At 34.4% G+C, this 15,185-nt stretch overlaps 1 protein-coding gene across 1 annotated transcript in view; it reads right to left on the bottom strand.

Annotated features, from left to right (window-relative positions):
- COPS2 (COP9 signalosome subunit 2) overlaps positions 1 to 13,787 on the bottom strand; it is an 18,470-nt gene extending 4,683 nt beyond the window's left edge. Inside the window, exons 1-12 of the mRNA XM_026856087.1 lie at positions 13,727 to 13,787; positions 10,727 to 10,743; positions 10,335 to 10,448; positions 9,206 to 9,283; positions 8,642 to 8,767; positions 7,179 to 7,268; positions 6,994 to 7,071; positions 6,019 to 6,193; positions 4,771 to 4,949; positions 4,571 to 4,623; positions 2,691 to 2,788; positions 752 to 834 (exon numbers count right to left, since the gene is read on the bottom strand). Of these exons, the coding sequence (XP_026711888.1) occupies positions 752 to 834; positions 2,691 to 2,788; positions 4,571 to 4,623; positions 4,771 to 4,949; positions 6,019 to 6,193; positions 6,994 to 7,071; positions 7,179 to 7,268; positions 8,642 to 8,767; positions 9,206 to 9,283; positions 10,335 to 10,448; positions 10,727 to 10,743; positions 13,727 to 13,787 (1,152 nt within the window). The remainder of the gene's footprint in view (positions 1 to 751; positions 835 to 2,690; positions 2,789 to 4,570; positions 4,624 to 4,770; positions 4,950 to 6,018; positions 6,194 to 6,993; positions 7,072 to 7,178; positions 7,269 to 8,641; positions 8,768 to 9,205; positions 9,284 to 10,334; positions 10,449 to 10,726; positions 10,744 to 13,726) is intronic.
- Between the last annotated feature and the right edge of the window lie 1,398 nt (positions 13,788 to 15,185).

The following is a 15,185-nucleotide window of genomic DNA, read 5'->3' as shown; positions in this document are numbered from 1 at the left end:
CAACCCCAACCCCACAAAAACCCCAAGGAAATAAAATAAGACAATAGTTATCAGAAAAGAGTCTGTACTCAAAGCCATTTAGAAGGCTAATTGCATTTTCTGACTCAAGTGAGTTCTACAAACTTAAAAAACCCACAACATACAGAATTCTAAAGAGAATTTAAGCATAAAAATAGGCATCTTTAATACTCAATGATATATTTTGGAATGCTTTGAATTTTTGCAAGAAAAATCAGACTCACAGGAGACGGAAACAGTCATTTATTGTCACTGGTTTTTAATTTTGTTCTTTCCAGATTAGGGAATGAAATCAGTGATTCTAGTCCAATAGTTGGTTTGTTCTATTACCACAGTTTTGTAACTTGTATAACACAGACATCTGAAGATCTTTTGAACAAAAGGAATTAAAATTTGGATTTTTATATTCATAAAATTTATTCATAATTACATTTTGAATTATACAAATTTCTCTTTTTATATTTCTCTTCAGTAAAGTGCTTTCCTACACCAAATAAAATATGGTAATTGAATATTTTAGAAGTATATTATAGTATATATTATAAAAAGCATTGGGACAACACTTGAAATTTACATTTTCGCACTGCAAAGCTGCCAGGAGCGCATCAGCACTACTTTATGGTTTAGATTATATTTTAGATGTTCTATTTCTGGAAGCACTGTATTTATTTAAGAGCTTTTATTCACAATTAATCATTTACTTAAACAAATGCAAGGCTCCACTGACACATACCTTAGAAATAAAAGGAATATGTATTCTTGTGTAAGGCTTAATTAATTTTATAAGCACTTGTGTTCTGATGTTTCGCAAAAGCTCTATAAGAGAAGAAAAAATAAATACTGTAAAAACAACAGTATTGATATAAAGGTGCAATACAGCTCCACACTGAAAGATATCCTAAATACCATGATCTTTTAAGTAGTAATTCAGTGAGGTGGGGAAACACAGCAAAACAATGGGACCCTTTTTTTCCAAAGGGATCCAAGCAAACATGGAATTCTGAGGATGGACAGATAGGAATTGAAAACTGTTTAAACACGGAGCAATGTATTCCCTGGTAAAAAAATTTAATTATTCAAACTAACTGGATAAATCATACAGATTATTGCATGGTATGTTTGCCCCTCTAATTTATGGCTAGAATGCTTGTCTTGTACAAAAGTGAAAAGACGTATTTTTAAGGAAGCTTGTCTGTGTGCATTTAACTTCATGGAGAATAGTCACGTTTTAATTAAAAGATGAGGGCCTAATGGTATAATTATGAGGAGAAACTGAAGAAGTATAAAACAAGAGCCTGCAACAAAGTGGCTGGTTTTGCTTAGATAAGATAGTGCAGCCTTTGTTTTAGAAATTTTTACATTGCTACAAGAAAATCTGGATAAAATGAAAGCATGAATGACAATCGTAAATTAACAGAAAAAGATCTAGATCCATTTTTACCAAACTAGTTACATAATCTGGTCTTCAGTATTATTTTTCATTATATAAACGGTCCTTGTGTATCTCAATAAAACTAGGGAGATCAAAAATATGAGGCAAGGTATGTAAACATTATAACCATGAACACATATTCTGTATCACTACGGAGTGAAAAAGATGAGAAAGTCTTTTTTCCCCCTGGATATCAGTAGCAGACTATTATCGTAAGAGGTGAAACTCAAATTCTCTTCAATCCTTTGATTCAACTGTCCTTTTCTTGCCTTCCAGTTCTGTCATACTTTCTTCCTTAAGCATCCATCTCTCTAATCTTACCGAGTCTCCCCCTACGAGACTTTAAAGCTTACCAGTAGTCGACATGTAACAGCAGTAGAGGGGTTATATTTAGTTTCCCCTGCTGTTTGCCATGTTCTCTTTTACAAACAAGAAGTGTAAGAAAACCAGGTCTCTGGATTTCACTCTTTTTCTTTCATGTAAATATCCAGCTAAATGATCTTGCAATGCTACAGTAAACCCTACTTTTGATGAAAACAGTAGCTATCTGAAAAAAATGGACACTATATTCAAGTGAAGAGACATAAATTCTTAGATACATGACAAATGCAGGGGGTAACTTTATTTTGTCATGTTAACAGAATGGAATAGCATGTGTTACTGTGCTCCCCTGTTTTATTAAGTGTAGGTAGCATAAATCCAAACATGTTTTTCAACATATACACTCAAATTATGTATCTTGTTATATATTTTATTACTACACATTTATTAAGGCAACCTTCATTACATTGTCTACATATTTTGTCTTTAATCTGAAGCAGAAAATTAACCTTATAAACTATTAAATACCTAACTGTTGGGACTGACACAAACAACATTTACAAGTAAGGGTTGTCCTCATTTAATCCTTCTAATGGAAAAAACCCCAACACAATATTCAAAATATTCAGTGCCTAACACCACCGTAAATATTATCTTAGAATATCCACTCTTGCTAGAATGTTCTCCAACGTTCCTAGAATTCTTTGCAGTCATTCTACATGCCTGGATGCATGTTTTCCTTGACCAACTTCTAAAGAACTTGGAAATGGTAAAGGAATAATTCACAAGTATTTACAAAGAACTCTAACTTTGCCAAGAAGAAAAAAAAAAAAACATGGGGAAATAAAAAAAAAATTTAAAAGGGCAGCTTACCCAAGTAGTGAAAACAAAAAGGATTTAAAATAGCCTGCAAAAATACCTTCAATGTGCTCCCTTATGAAGGGATCGTCCATGATGTTGCTGTGATTTGTTTTTAGAATCTTCTCAAATTCAGTGATGTCGTTATTCTGATAGGCACTTCAGAACAAAAAAAGATTCTGAATTATTATTTTTAAAAGTTAAACAGACTCATAAGACTGTGCTCTACATCTTCTAAAAGAACTGTATTAAGAGTTGGTAGCAAATAATTATTTTCAGAACCTTTATAAGGAAAAACTATTTCAAGATGAGATGCAACAGAAATGATCGTTCTCCTATTTCAATTTTAGTAGCATTTATAAAAGTTTAGTATGAACATTTAGTTATTCCACAAGCGCACTCTAGTTTCCAAACTTTTGTACTTTAAGAAGTTATTTTAAAAAGCCTAGACCCTAAAAATAGCCAATTTTGAAAAGTATCATTACTTGAATTTTGGCTTCATGAAGCCATACTTTATGAAACAAGTAAGAGCTAAAAAGAGTCTAGAGGGCTGTTGCTGTTTCTGGAATGTCCATCTTAAGACGAATTCTAAAAATACTGGAAGATGGAAGAAATCCTGACTTCCGGGATTAACCATCCATTAATTCTGGCATAATATTACTTGAGTTTATAAAATGGAGTTACAGGAGTGGAATGGACTGTATCACATGAAACCGGTAAACTTTACTTAATAATTAAAAGGAATTTCAGTTAAGTGTATTTTATTCTTTATTCCAGAAGTTTCTTTTTATCATATGTAAAACAATGTAGAATACAATATGAATTAAAACCGTAACTGCAATCTTTGGACTTGATTTTATCCTCTGCATTTTTCTTATCTACACTGCTTTAATTGCATTATTAATTCTAAAAAATCCGTTATACTCAAATGTCGAGATAAAAGATAGAAATTAGGACTATGAATAAAATCAGATTGGGTAAGGCCATCTGGAGTTCCTTCTGCCTCAAATTCACATGAAACTATGACAGCGAAGTAGAAAAGACATGTCTAAAGTGGAATTATTGGAAATAGTCCCTTAATAAACTGCCAAATCATTTATTCATCATTATGTCAATAATGAATGAACACCCTCACTTTCAAAAATTATTTGTATGCATACAATGGGAGAGCACCATAGCAGTATCAGAGCAAGGTTTGTTCCAACATGAGATCAACTGTGTATTTCAAAATGTCAGCAGGCATTACTTCTTACATAACGAAAAGGTGGGAAAATTTTCCTACGCATTGTTCATTTTTTTTTGCTTGATAAAGCAAAGGCAGGATAGAGTGGATGGAACAGGTTAGCTTCAAAGCACAGTATACAAAAACCAGCTCAGTTCAATTTATTTTGCCTGATAATACACTAAAAGTTCTCACATCACAGTTGCCTCTAAGAGGTGATGAAGCCTTCTGTTGATTTTCACCTAAGTTTGAAGGATAGGGGAGATCACTTGAGAGTTCAGTTTTGTATTCCTAAATTGTGAAACTCCTTTAGTAATCATGACATATCCGTGCATCCAGTCATTCTACTGGCTTTGGTATAAGATGTCAATCCTCTCAGCTTCTCATGATCATCCAAACCCTAAAGACTAGTTGCAGTACAAGGTGGGACAACTTTATTTAAAGGAAGAAATAAGGTTTTTGCCACTGCATTAAGAAATTCAGCACAGTAGAAAATAACAACATGTTTCTGTACCCCTACCTGGTATAGTAAAGATACTTTGGTATGTCATAGTAAATAAAAATTTCTTAAGAAAAACAGTCTATAAATATTCGCCCAATTATTTATGAAATAACTGTGTTAGCTGTGCAGAGAAAAGCCATGTATAAAAATGTTCCATTTATGGACACCGAGTCTTTTGATTTTTTTGTTCTCTTTTTCAGAAAAATGAAAATCTTACCTTACTAAATTTGTCATTGCTAGAATCTCTGGATCATTTTTGTATGGTTTAGCCTACACAGAAACAGAAAGCACAATACGCATATTTAGATTTAAAATATTTTCCTCCATTTTCATATTTTGGGTAATTCTCCTATCAATTCAGAAAAGGGGAGGGGGGGGCGGTCAGAGAAAAAAGGAAAAAGAAAAGAAAAAAAATACCTCCTGAGAGTCAAATGGATTTATTCCAGATTTCATGAGCATGTTTGCTAGGACCAAGTATTTTAAGCAAGTGGTTCTTCTGGGGCTCCCTGATTCATCATAATTCTTGAATGCTTCAAAAAAATCAGTATGTGCCTTTTCAAACTCTCCTTCTCTTAAGTGCATTTTGCCTCCACATTCTGAAAAGAAAACACAAATGAAGAGAAAAGGAACACTGCGTGCTTGTTGCTGACTATAATAATTGTACTCAGAAGTTCCATGCTATTTCTAAATAGATTACTGAAATATTTTCAGGAGTCTTTTCATTCTCTGAAATTGCTAGGGAAAAAAAGCATTCGGGCCTTCACATACTGCACTGCATTTTGAATAAACCCATTCCAAAGAAGAAAAAACAAAGCCCAACCTCCACCATAAATCTAAAAGAACAGTAGTAATCCTCACAGCCAATAATTATTTAACCTTATGTTAAAATACTGTAAAAAGTGAAATGGAATTAATCTCCATTTCGAAGGCAATGGACTTTCTATATTTTTTGAATTTTCCCTATCTTTTGAGCAAAACCACACAGAAGAATTGAGAAATACTCAATATCTCCTTTTATTTCTGAAGTACCCACTGCTGTCTGATTGTCTGTGCAAGTGCCTGCAGCAGGGGAAGAAGGAAGGCACAACAGTATTTTAGAGAAAGACACACAGCATGTTTCCACTACAATTCATCTTTACAGATAATAAATAATCTTTTCAAACACATCTTAAAGCCATTCAGCTCCTGATGAATTTTAGTGAGGTGAGACATCAAGCACAAATTTACAAAAGGGGATTGCAGAAATAGCAGTCCCTTCCCTTCCACTAGCAGTCCTGTCAAGCCTTTGTTTTTATCATTTGTAAATGCCTTTGCGTTTATCCTTTGCTGCCTGCTTTGGCGTCAAAACAGCTGAGAGTCTTCCTCTTGTTATTCTGTTGCTTCTCTCCTACCCTCTATGTAGACAACTGTCCTGCCCTTCTGACCAGTGCATCTGGTACCGAGGCACCAGAACAGCAGAGATAAAGTCCTACAGGAGGCAAAGATTAAACGATGAGACTGTAGCCACTGCATTTGTAGCCCTTTATTCACACATGGTTTGTCTGCCTCCGAATTGACAGGATCCTCTGTCTTTACAGTTGGAACTGGAAAAAACATTAATTATCAGATTTTCATAAAACTAATCTACGCAACAGAAGTTAAATGAAAAATTGAAGATTAACTTGCCTCTGATAACGCCCATGATCAGTGGATGAGGAATGGCTGACTTGATGTGCAACGACTGTTCATATAGCGCTTTAAGTTTTTTGTTATTTTTCTGTGCTGTATACATTTGAATTTCCAAAGCATATATTTCCAATAGTTGAGTACCCTTTTTTAGGTCATCTTCCCCATCATCAGTCTAGGACAGATTAAGTAATAAATACTGTGAAATTTTAAGAGAACAGCAATTTCAGTTTTATACTAGTAAAAAACTGATTACCAAATACTCTCAGTAATTTCCTGTCAGAAATAAGGATATTCCTAAAACTTTAAAATTTTTATATAACTATTAACACAAAACATATCACAGGCCAAGTTTGAGTATTTTTGTTTAATTAAATGTTTTCCTCAGAACTTCGCCTTTTATTCTTTACCACTTTCCTTGAACCACACTCTCAGTGTATAAATGCAGTGACTGACACACAGGCATATATAGAGATAACACATACAATTCTTCTACTGCCTATAACAGAACCATTTCCCAGATATCTGTAACCCATTTTCCATGCTGGTGGAAGAAAAGGGGACATAAACAAGCACAGCAGGCTGCATGACTGGGTTTTTTTTCCCTTCCAGATGGGAAAGTAACAGCTGTACTTTCAATTTTGAGTAAAGCTCACTTGGAATCTTCACTATGTTTTAAAATAAATGTCTATGCATTATAGATTATTCATATGCTTCTCATCCTTGCACCTGACTAAAAGGAAATTTAATCAGCAGTTGTAAATAATTTTATTAAAGGCATCTTTAAGCAAGGAATAAAACATTTTTTGTTCATGTTATCAAATAGGTAACAAATTAAAGCAGGCACAGTACTTCTTCCCTCTGCACTAAAGATCAGCAACATGCCTCAAAGGCCAACCACAGATGTTAAAAAAAAAAAAAATAAAAAAATCAGTGTTGTTTACTAAGCTACAGTGATTTAGAATATAAAGGTACCTGGCATGACTGATGCAGCTGACGCAGAATCTTTTGTAACTTTCCATATTCTTCTCGTTCTAAATATAATTTGCCAAGCTGTAATGAAAGAGAAGTGAAAGTGCTAAGGTCTATTAAGATTTCATAATTATAAGAGTTAGCTGAAGGTTTCACAAACAAAAGCAAAAAATTGTCATATATTTTACCTTTGTGTTTGTCTTAAACCACAATCTATCATTCTTAGCATCTTTCAGAGCTTCAAGTGTTGTTTCGTAGAATTCCTGAAGCAAATCCATCTGACATAAAAAATCAGAATTCTATAATTGTAAACAGCAAATTTGTACCTGTTAATAAAGTCAACCTGAACAAACTAAAAGTGCATGCTTGAACTTCAAAATAAGAAAGGTATGTGCATCTTACTGAATGTCTGCTTTTAAACTGCAAAGAGCTTCTAAAGTAACAAAAGTACGCTTGTTTTTCTTACATGAAATGGATTAATTAAAAAGTATTCACATTTTAAGATTTGCAACCATCTATCATGGTAGTGAAAAATGAAAGCCACCTTATAGAAGCCCATCTTATATAACCAAGTAATAAAATTCTTATGTTGTGTAACAAAAGGCAAACACAGGCAACATTGCTCCTACTTAAAAGAAGAAAAACAAAAATAATTTACATATCAAAAAGAAAATATGATTTACAAAGATGCTTTCTCCTTTCTATACTAGCAGTGCTGTGTGAAAGAAAGCTCTGAACACATCAAACCGTTTCTTTGCATAAAACCCAAAAACACAACATCCAAAATGGAAATCAAAAGTGCTGAGTATGACCTTTAACAAAGGTTCTCCAGAGAATGCATTGTTTGTGGCTGTTGTTCTTTTGGGGATAACAGATCTGTGCTATACATCAAATTAAGATTTCTCAGTTGTCCCTCCAGGTCTGATTCCCAACTCTATTTAGACCAAACACACCGACCTCTGCCAATGAGGTGTAGTCTAAGACAATCCTTTAGACCTAAAGACTAAACCATCATTCAACTATTCAACTTTCATTTCCTATGAGTGGCAAGACAGGAAGGATTGTGATAATGACAGAGGAGTCATCACTAAAGACCAGTGATCCTCCATATGCAGGTGTTACTTCCAGGTAGCCAGGGGAGCATTCTACTCTCCGTAAAGCTTCTACAACACCACAAAAGGAAAGGAGCTGGGCTCTGGATCTGTGAGCATGTACCTAGCTTGCAACAGTACACTCAAAGACAGGCAGTATTTAACACCAACAAAGTGTTGGTGTTGTCACTGCAAAGTTTTTCAAAGGTTCTCCTCTCCCCCCAAAGTAAATAAAAAGTATTGTTTAATTACAAATTATATTTGAGAGGGCACTTACAGTGTGTAGCTACTAGGCAAAAAAAAAAGGTATCTACTTACTTATGAGCATAGAAATCCTAGGTAAATATTGCCAAAAAGACAAACTTATGAAAAGTTATCTATGTTGATAGAATCCATTAAGTGTGGGAAATATATTTTAACATACAACAAAGAATTAATACTGCAAATGTTCTCTCTAAAGATCAAAAAACCCCAAACTAACAGACTACCACACACAAAAAAGTCCACAGTTAAAAATGCAAAAAGGAACACCACGAACATGAAAGAATTGATGATCTAACCTGCTTGGAAGTAGAGATATAATCAAGAATAGAATTGATGGATTTTTCAGAGTAATTCCTTGTAACTGCACTCCGTATGTAGGTCAATAGCTGTTTATATCTGTTCATCATTTCAGGAAAGTTAGTCTAAAAGAACAACAAAATTACGTTACAATTTTTAATTATTGGAAGTATTTACCTCGACAAAGAAAACAGAGTTGGCTATACAACTCTTTGGAATGGTTGCATATGTAGCATACAAATTTTTCAATGATTTGTTCTGAAGTACACACATATAGAAACATCACCAGTTTCAATGATATGATACCTCAGGATAGCAAGGGCTGAGCCTCAAACTTTCAGGGAGTATCAGTTGACTACAACAGCTATTTTGCATCCAGTTTGCCTTTGACTTCCAACCACCACGTCATTTCCTGCCACGTCTGTAGCAGCCATTAAAGGCCGCAAAAGACAAGTTCTGGCAGATTTAGTTGTCATAGCCATAAATCAGAATAATAACTTAAGATCTCTGGATCAAACACACATTTATGCCATTTACTCTTAAGTGATAGCTGTAATTCCTACCAATTTAAAGTTTATTTTAATCATCTGTTTCAGAGCTTTGAATCCCCATTCTCCTTTTTCACCTTCGAGCTCCAAAACCTGAAAAAGAAGAATTTTTTAAACAGTATTTATAAAAGCTTTAATCAAACTTAAACTGATTTGCATCTTCTTTAAAATGTACACATCCCATACATGCCTTTTTCCCCCCGCTTTGTTCCTTACAAAGTAATGCTTCACTCTGCCCTGTTCTTCAATTTTATGCTTCCCTGGTATTACTGAGGGGTATCTCATTAGTTTTCACAACTTAGCTGATGTAGGGAGGGTGAATTGTTACTTGAAGATTTTGTTGTTGGTCTAACACCAAGCACTAAACTTTAACGCCACTTCATAAATACATATACACAAAAACGTTGTAACACCCCCCTGCAAAGCTGACTCAACCCACCCCTTGACTAAATTAGTCAAAAATTCACACTTCTGGATTACTATGGTTTCTTCACATATCAGAAAGGCTTCTAGGCTTTAATGTAACATAGCCAAGGGTATGTTTTGTAAATAAAAATTTCAGAAATTTTTAAAAAGTCATGTATATAATACTAGTAAACATCAATAAGCCAAGAGATGCAAAAATATCTTTTTTCTTTAAAAAGTTGCATCTAACATATTGCTTTCTGGTGGCAGTGTGCAAACATTAAAAATTTAAAACTGACACGAAGGAAAGAAACTCTCTGTCACTTAGCATTTATACATTTAAAACTTTGCAATGAGATAGCAAACCAAATATAATACATTACACGTAAGACACAGGGGAAAATGCAATTTCATTTTAAAAAAATGAATGGATCTGGCTTCTATACTTGACATATGAAAACACACTTAGGACTGTTTAATTCATTTAGTAAATTCTGAAGATTCAAACTCAGTTCTGCAATAACATAGAACAATTCCATGTCCTATTTATGCTCCCTAAGAATGATCCTGAAAGGCAGTCAGCCAGGAGTCTTAGCTGTCCAATGATAAACTTAGCACATTAGTAAGTTAAAATATAAACATTACTCTTAAAATTCCAGAAAGTAACTCAAATGGTAAGTAAATATTTTAAAATGTGAATTAATATAAAAATGAGAGATAGAATATAAAGACAGAAAACCTTCTGAAAACTGCTTAACGCCGCTTTGGGATCATCTTCCTTCAAAGCTTTGGAATTGTAGTATTGATTTTCCAGATCCACATTTGGTTCAGAATTGCTGTCCTCAGAATATTCCTATGTTTTAAGAAAAAAAAAGAGGGAAAAAAAAAAAGTGAAAAACCCTAAAGTTTCAGAGCATCTAATATTCTGCTGAAAATGGATAAAATATATAAAAACATACTGCTCAAACTGACACAGAATACTTAATATATTAACAGAAAACGTTCAGTTTTAGAGTACGTTACAGGTATGGACTCTTACAATGATTTCATCTCTCTCCCATTACTAGGCCAGCCTTCCCATCCAACAACACTTGCCTGTCAACAGATTTCTTTCTGCACTAATGAACTCACAGCTTTATCAACTTCGCCTATATAACAAGTACAGACTGTATTATTCAAATTCTGCCAACTTTGGTGCTTCAGGACAGATGTCTAATAGCATGTGTCATTCCTGCACTGGGGAGAGAACATGCTGGCCACTAGTTTTCTGAAAGGTGCTCTATTATACGACCTTTGCTATCCACAGAAAAGACTCTGGCTGAGCTGCCACACAAGTAATGGTTCAGCAACAGAGGATATAAAATGCTTCCATGAATCTCTCACTAATCTGCCTTTTTATGCCGTAACGATTCATACTTGTCTAAGGAAATTAAAAAAAAGAATAATGACAATAACACCAGCTGCTTCTGTGCTGAGAAGCAGGAGATGATTGAGAAAATGCTAAAGATACTGCCAAAGAGGGTGGGGTGGGGCACAGGCACAATAATTTAATCAAATAATTACCCATCATGTACACCAGCACCAAACAAATTGAATAATTTACTTCTATGAATTATTCCTTCATTAAAAAAAAAAAAAAAAAAAAAAAAAAAAAAAAGTACTTCAAGGCTTCTTCTGATGAAAAAACCTAAGTGTTTTACCTTCTTTTGCTGAAGGGCAAGTGTTGCACGTATAAATTGCAAAACACTAACAAAACTCCAATAATTTCATTTGAGGTTTACACAAGTCAAAAAACATTTCACATCTCTGCATTTTCAAGCCAACTTCTCTCAACAGAGTGCTTAGCTATTAGGAGACGAACTGTTTAACAGAATCTATTTCAATCTCAAAGTTACTGTCATCAGAATAACCTTCCCTTGTAACAATATAAACAATGCATGGTCAGGTGCCTTAATTTAGAATTTCTTCTTTTACTGTACTTCAACAGGCACATTTATTCTTTTGTTCATTCATATATTGCTAGTATTAATGGACTCCTTCAAAACCATGAAATGGAATGAAAAAAAAGACGAGGCAAAAGAGAAGTTTTATATTAGCTTTCTTCCCTACAGTACATGCAAATCTTTCAAAGTTTAAGTTTTCTGAGGTTCTAATGGAAAAATTATGGGAGCTCACAGTTGGCCCAAATTTTATTAAACTTGATCCTTGAGACATTTATCCTTCAACCTGCTAATGTTTCTGTTACATGTAGAAAAGTTGCTCACATATGTGTTTATTTATACTCACACCAAATATTTGTATTTAGTGAGAAAGAACAGACTTAAAGGTCTAGTGAATTCTACAAACCTGTCTTCTGAATTCCTAGACAACTGTAAAACTTAATACTGAAGAAAACAGCAAGCATCTTATTTCATTGGGCAGGCTTTCATTTTGGTTAGCTTGTTTTCGTAAATTCTTTACCCTATTGATCCAACACTGATGGAGCAGCTACAAGAAAGTGCACATAATGTCAACAGCTGTAAGCTTATCAGACACCTCATGAAAATATAGGCTGCCAAAGCTTAAACAACACAGCATTTAAGATACATGTAATCAGCTGATGTCTTGTTTACACTAAACTTGAACAATGGGGAATATTTTTGGCAGAAGTATCTATTTGCAAAGATGAAAGGAAAGCAAACTAAATTAATTCATTTTACAAAGCAATGTGCTGTTAGCCTAAAGCCAGAAACATCTGAATTTTCATCTTAGCTCTGGCAGTGATTCTGGATATGGATTCATGCAGGAAGCCTTTTCTCAGATCATTTTTCTCAATGCTAAATATCCCATAAAACTATTTTCCTAATAATAATACATAATAAAGAATAAGTGTTAAGTTTATAGATTTTTTTTCCTAACAGAAATTCTTTGAAATGCAAAAGTAGTGTTTTACGTTTTATTTTATGATATATTTTTCTTTCACTTGATGCCCATTTGCCTCACACTGAATTCAGGATGTTGATATGGACTCAAAGCTCTAAGGGAGATAGAGCTTTCCTACTTCCAGAAAATGTAATGTAAGGTGCTTACTTTAAAAAACATATTTAGACTTCATGGCTGTGAAGAAAATTTTAAAAACATGAACTAATGGTTTAAAGCCATGAACTAATAGAATCTCATGATGATGCCATGAATCTGTAGACAATAAAAAAAAAAAAAAAAAAAAAAAAAAAAAAAAAAAAAAGATCAGCCATGTAGACACTGTATCTTAGTTAAAGCATCAGTGCTAATTATGTCAGTGCTGATCAATTCAGGAGGACCAGCACTCCTTTTTTTGATGAAGAGATGGCTTAGTGCAGTGTGACATGAATGTGAGAACATCTGGCTTTTGCCAAAACCAAAAGTAAAGAAGGAGGAAAGGAAAAGTGTGAAGTTGTATCCTCAAAGTTCAAACTACGAAAAAGATGCATTTCCTTCCCAGTACAGAAAAGTTCTTGTAACAATAACTTCAGATACCAAACACCTAACCTTTCCTCACCCTCATTTTTAACACTCCTGCTTCCTGCCTGAACAACTTCCCCACCTCAACCCTTTCAGGTAGAAAGTTTGTTGCACCAAAGAACGCAGTACCAAACTAGAAGTGCTCAGAAACGAAGCAGAGTATCAGTTTTATAAAAAGGATTTCTACATAACTGTAAAAGTCTCTACTGTACCATCTAAACCTAATATTCTGCATAGTGAAGAACACCTTTAATTATAACTTCAAGATATAAAAGCACCTGTGTGATCTACTTTAGCTCCAGCTGATGTAAAGAAAATAATGGGCCTAAGAGCTTTTTTTATTAATATCTTAGTGCTATTTTTTAAATGGTCATCAACACTATCAGTACAAATTAAAACAACAGAAGTCTGAGTAAACAGTACTGATCTTTGAAACCAATTTAGTTCTCCCTTGTGAGGATCAAAGCAAGAGGGGTTTTATATTATTACTCATGAAATTAGAAAGCCCCGATGCAGCTTTAAAAAAATGTAGTTAAAAAAAGTTAAGATATTATTTAAGCATTGCCCCATTGAAAATCTTCATGTTCTAAATGTAGTCAGTTATAAGCAATCCAATTCCACCACCTAATTTTTTAGGGGAAGAAAAATTACCACACTCGCTCATCTGTAATGGAGATAAAACCTCTGATGTAGCTTGCTCTGCCTGGAACATAGTTCGTTCAAATAATTTTAATAGAAGTTAAATTAGTACCAAGTAACCAATTTAATTTAAAATTCTTTATTACATTACGTATTAAGTTTTCACAAAATTCATTTCATCTAGTAAAGAGCTTTAAAATATTAAGCCTCAGCTTCTAAAATGAACACCCATAGAAGACAATTCACCCCATTCAGCTTGAGTTGTCCTTTTTTGGACATCTGAAAAGCAAATTAAGAGCACCCAGTGCCACCAACCCTTTTCCCCTTCACTGCAGAATTCAACGTTTTATGCTGTATGAGTCCTTGATGATCCTGCTTGGGTTGATAGAACAGACCCACCAGTGCTTACAAAGACCCAGTCCTGAGCCTGGTGAGCTATGGCAGAGGAGTAGGGGACCAGGATGGGTAAGAAAACCTGGTTTCAGAAAACTGCAGCAGGAGCCTTGGTCACAGTGGTCTCGAGAGATTATACAGACCTCCTGATGCTATGAGCACCTCTCCTCAGAGTAAGGTACACGAACTTGGAGAGGGTAAGACTATATCAGTGACATTTAACAGTACATTTGTGGTATTCAGCAGATCAGAGTGGCACATAAACCTGGAAAAGTTAAACATGTACAAAACCAAAGGTTTGAGCATTTTGTGAAAACTGCTGTTGTTTAGCTACTAGTTTTGTTGTCTCCTCTCTTGTCTGAAGCAGTTCCCCAACCACCTCTACACTGAAAGTGGAGCAGTAATCTAAAATTTTGCTACTCCGTATATCATTCACTGGCTGTATAGGGACCAAACTCCTACTTTGCAAACCTTTTTTAAAAAAAGGGAAAGTAGCTATACAGAGGATAACTTCCTAGACAAAGGACACAATACAAAGACTTCTATTTCTGTAGAAATGTATCCTTCAAGGACACTGTTAACAATACTTATTACTGTCAATTTTCAATTGCTGGTTATTTTACCAAATTTCAACCATTGGTCTGACTCAAACCATTCTTCTTTTATGAAGTGCAATTGTTTCTGAGAAGAAGTCTGGTACAAATTTGATTTTACTTCAGTTAACTTTGTTTCATAACCATGGGATTTAGGGGGTCAGCTAACTCTAGGATTTGGAGTGAAGACCTGATGTTTTGCAAGAGCACTAGTGATGTGGGGTGAGGGGGGAAGCAGTTTGTTTGTTGTTTTTTTTTAAAAAAAACCCCCACAGAATGCCTAAAAGAAGACAATTGGGAAGAAAAAAAAAAAGACAGTAACTCCTCAATATGTTAATATAACAGCTTGGCAAGTCAATTCCTTCAACACTTAATCTACAGTGAATGTGCAGTATTTTCCCATAGCTTATATGCAGCGGCTGCAAAGGGACCAAGGGAACACCATCCCAGCGCTCAGTACCGCCTGCTCTGCCGTTTGCTTTTCT

Source organism: Athene cunicularia, assembly GCF_003259725.1.
Source record: "Athene cunicularia isolate RWA chromosome 10 unlocalized genomic scaffold, athCun1 chr10_part1, whole genome shotgun sequence".
Classification (NCBI taxonomy): Eukaryota; Metazoa; Chordata; class Aves; order Strigiformes; family Strigidae; genus Athene; species Athene cunicularia.
The sequence above is the reverse complement of the archived record's forward strand: the minus strand, read 5'-3'. Positions and strand labels throughout refer to the sequence as shown.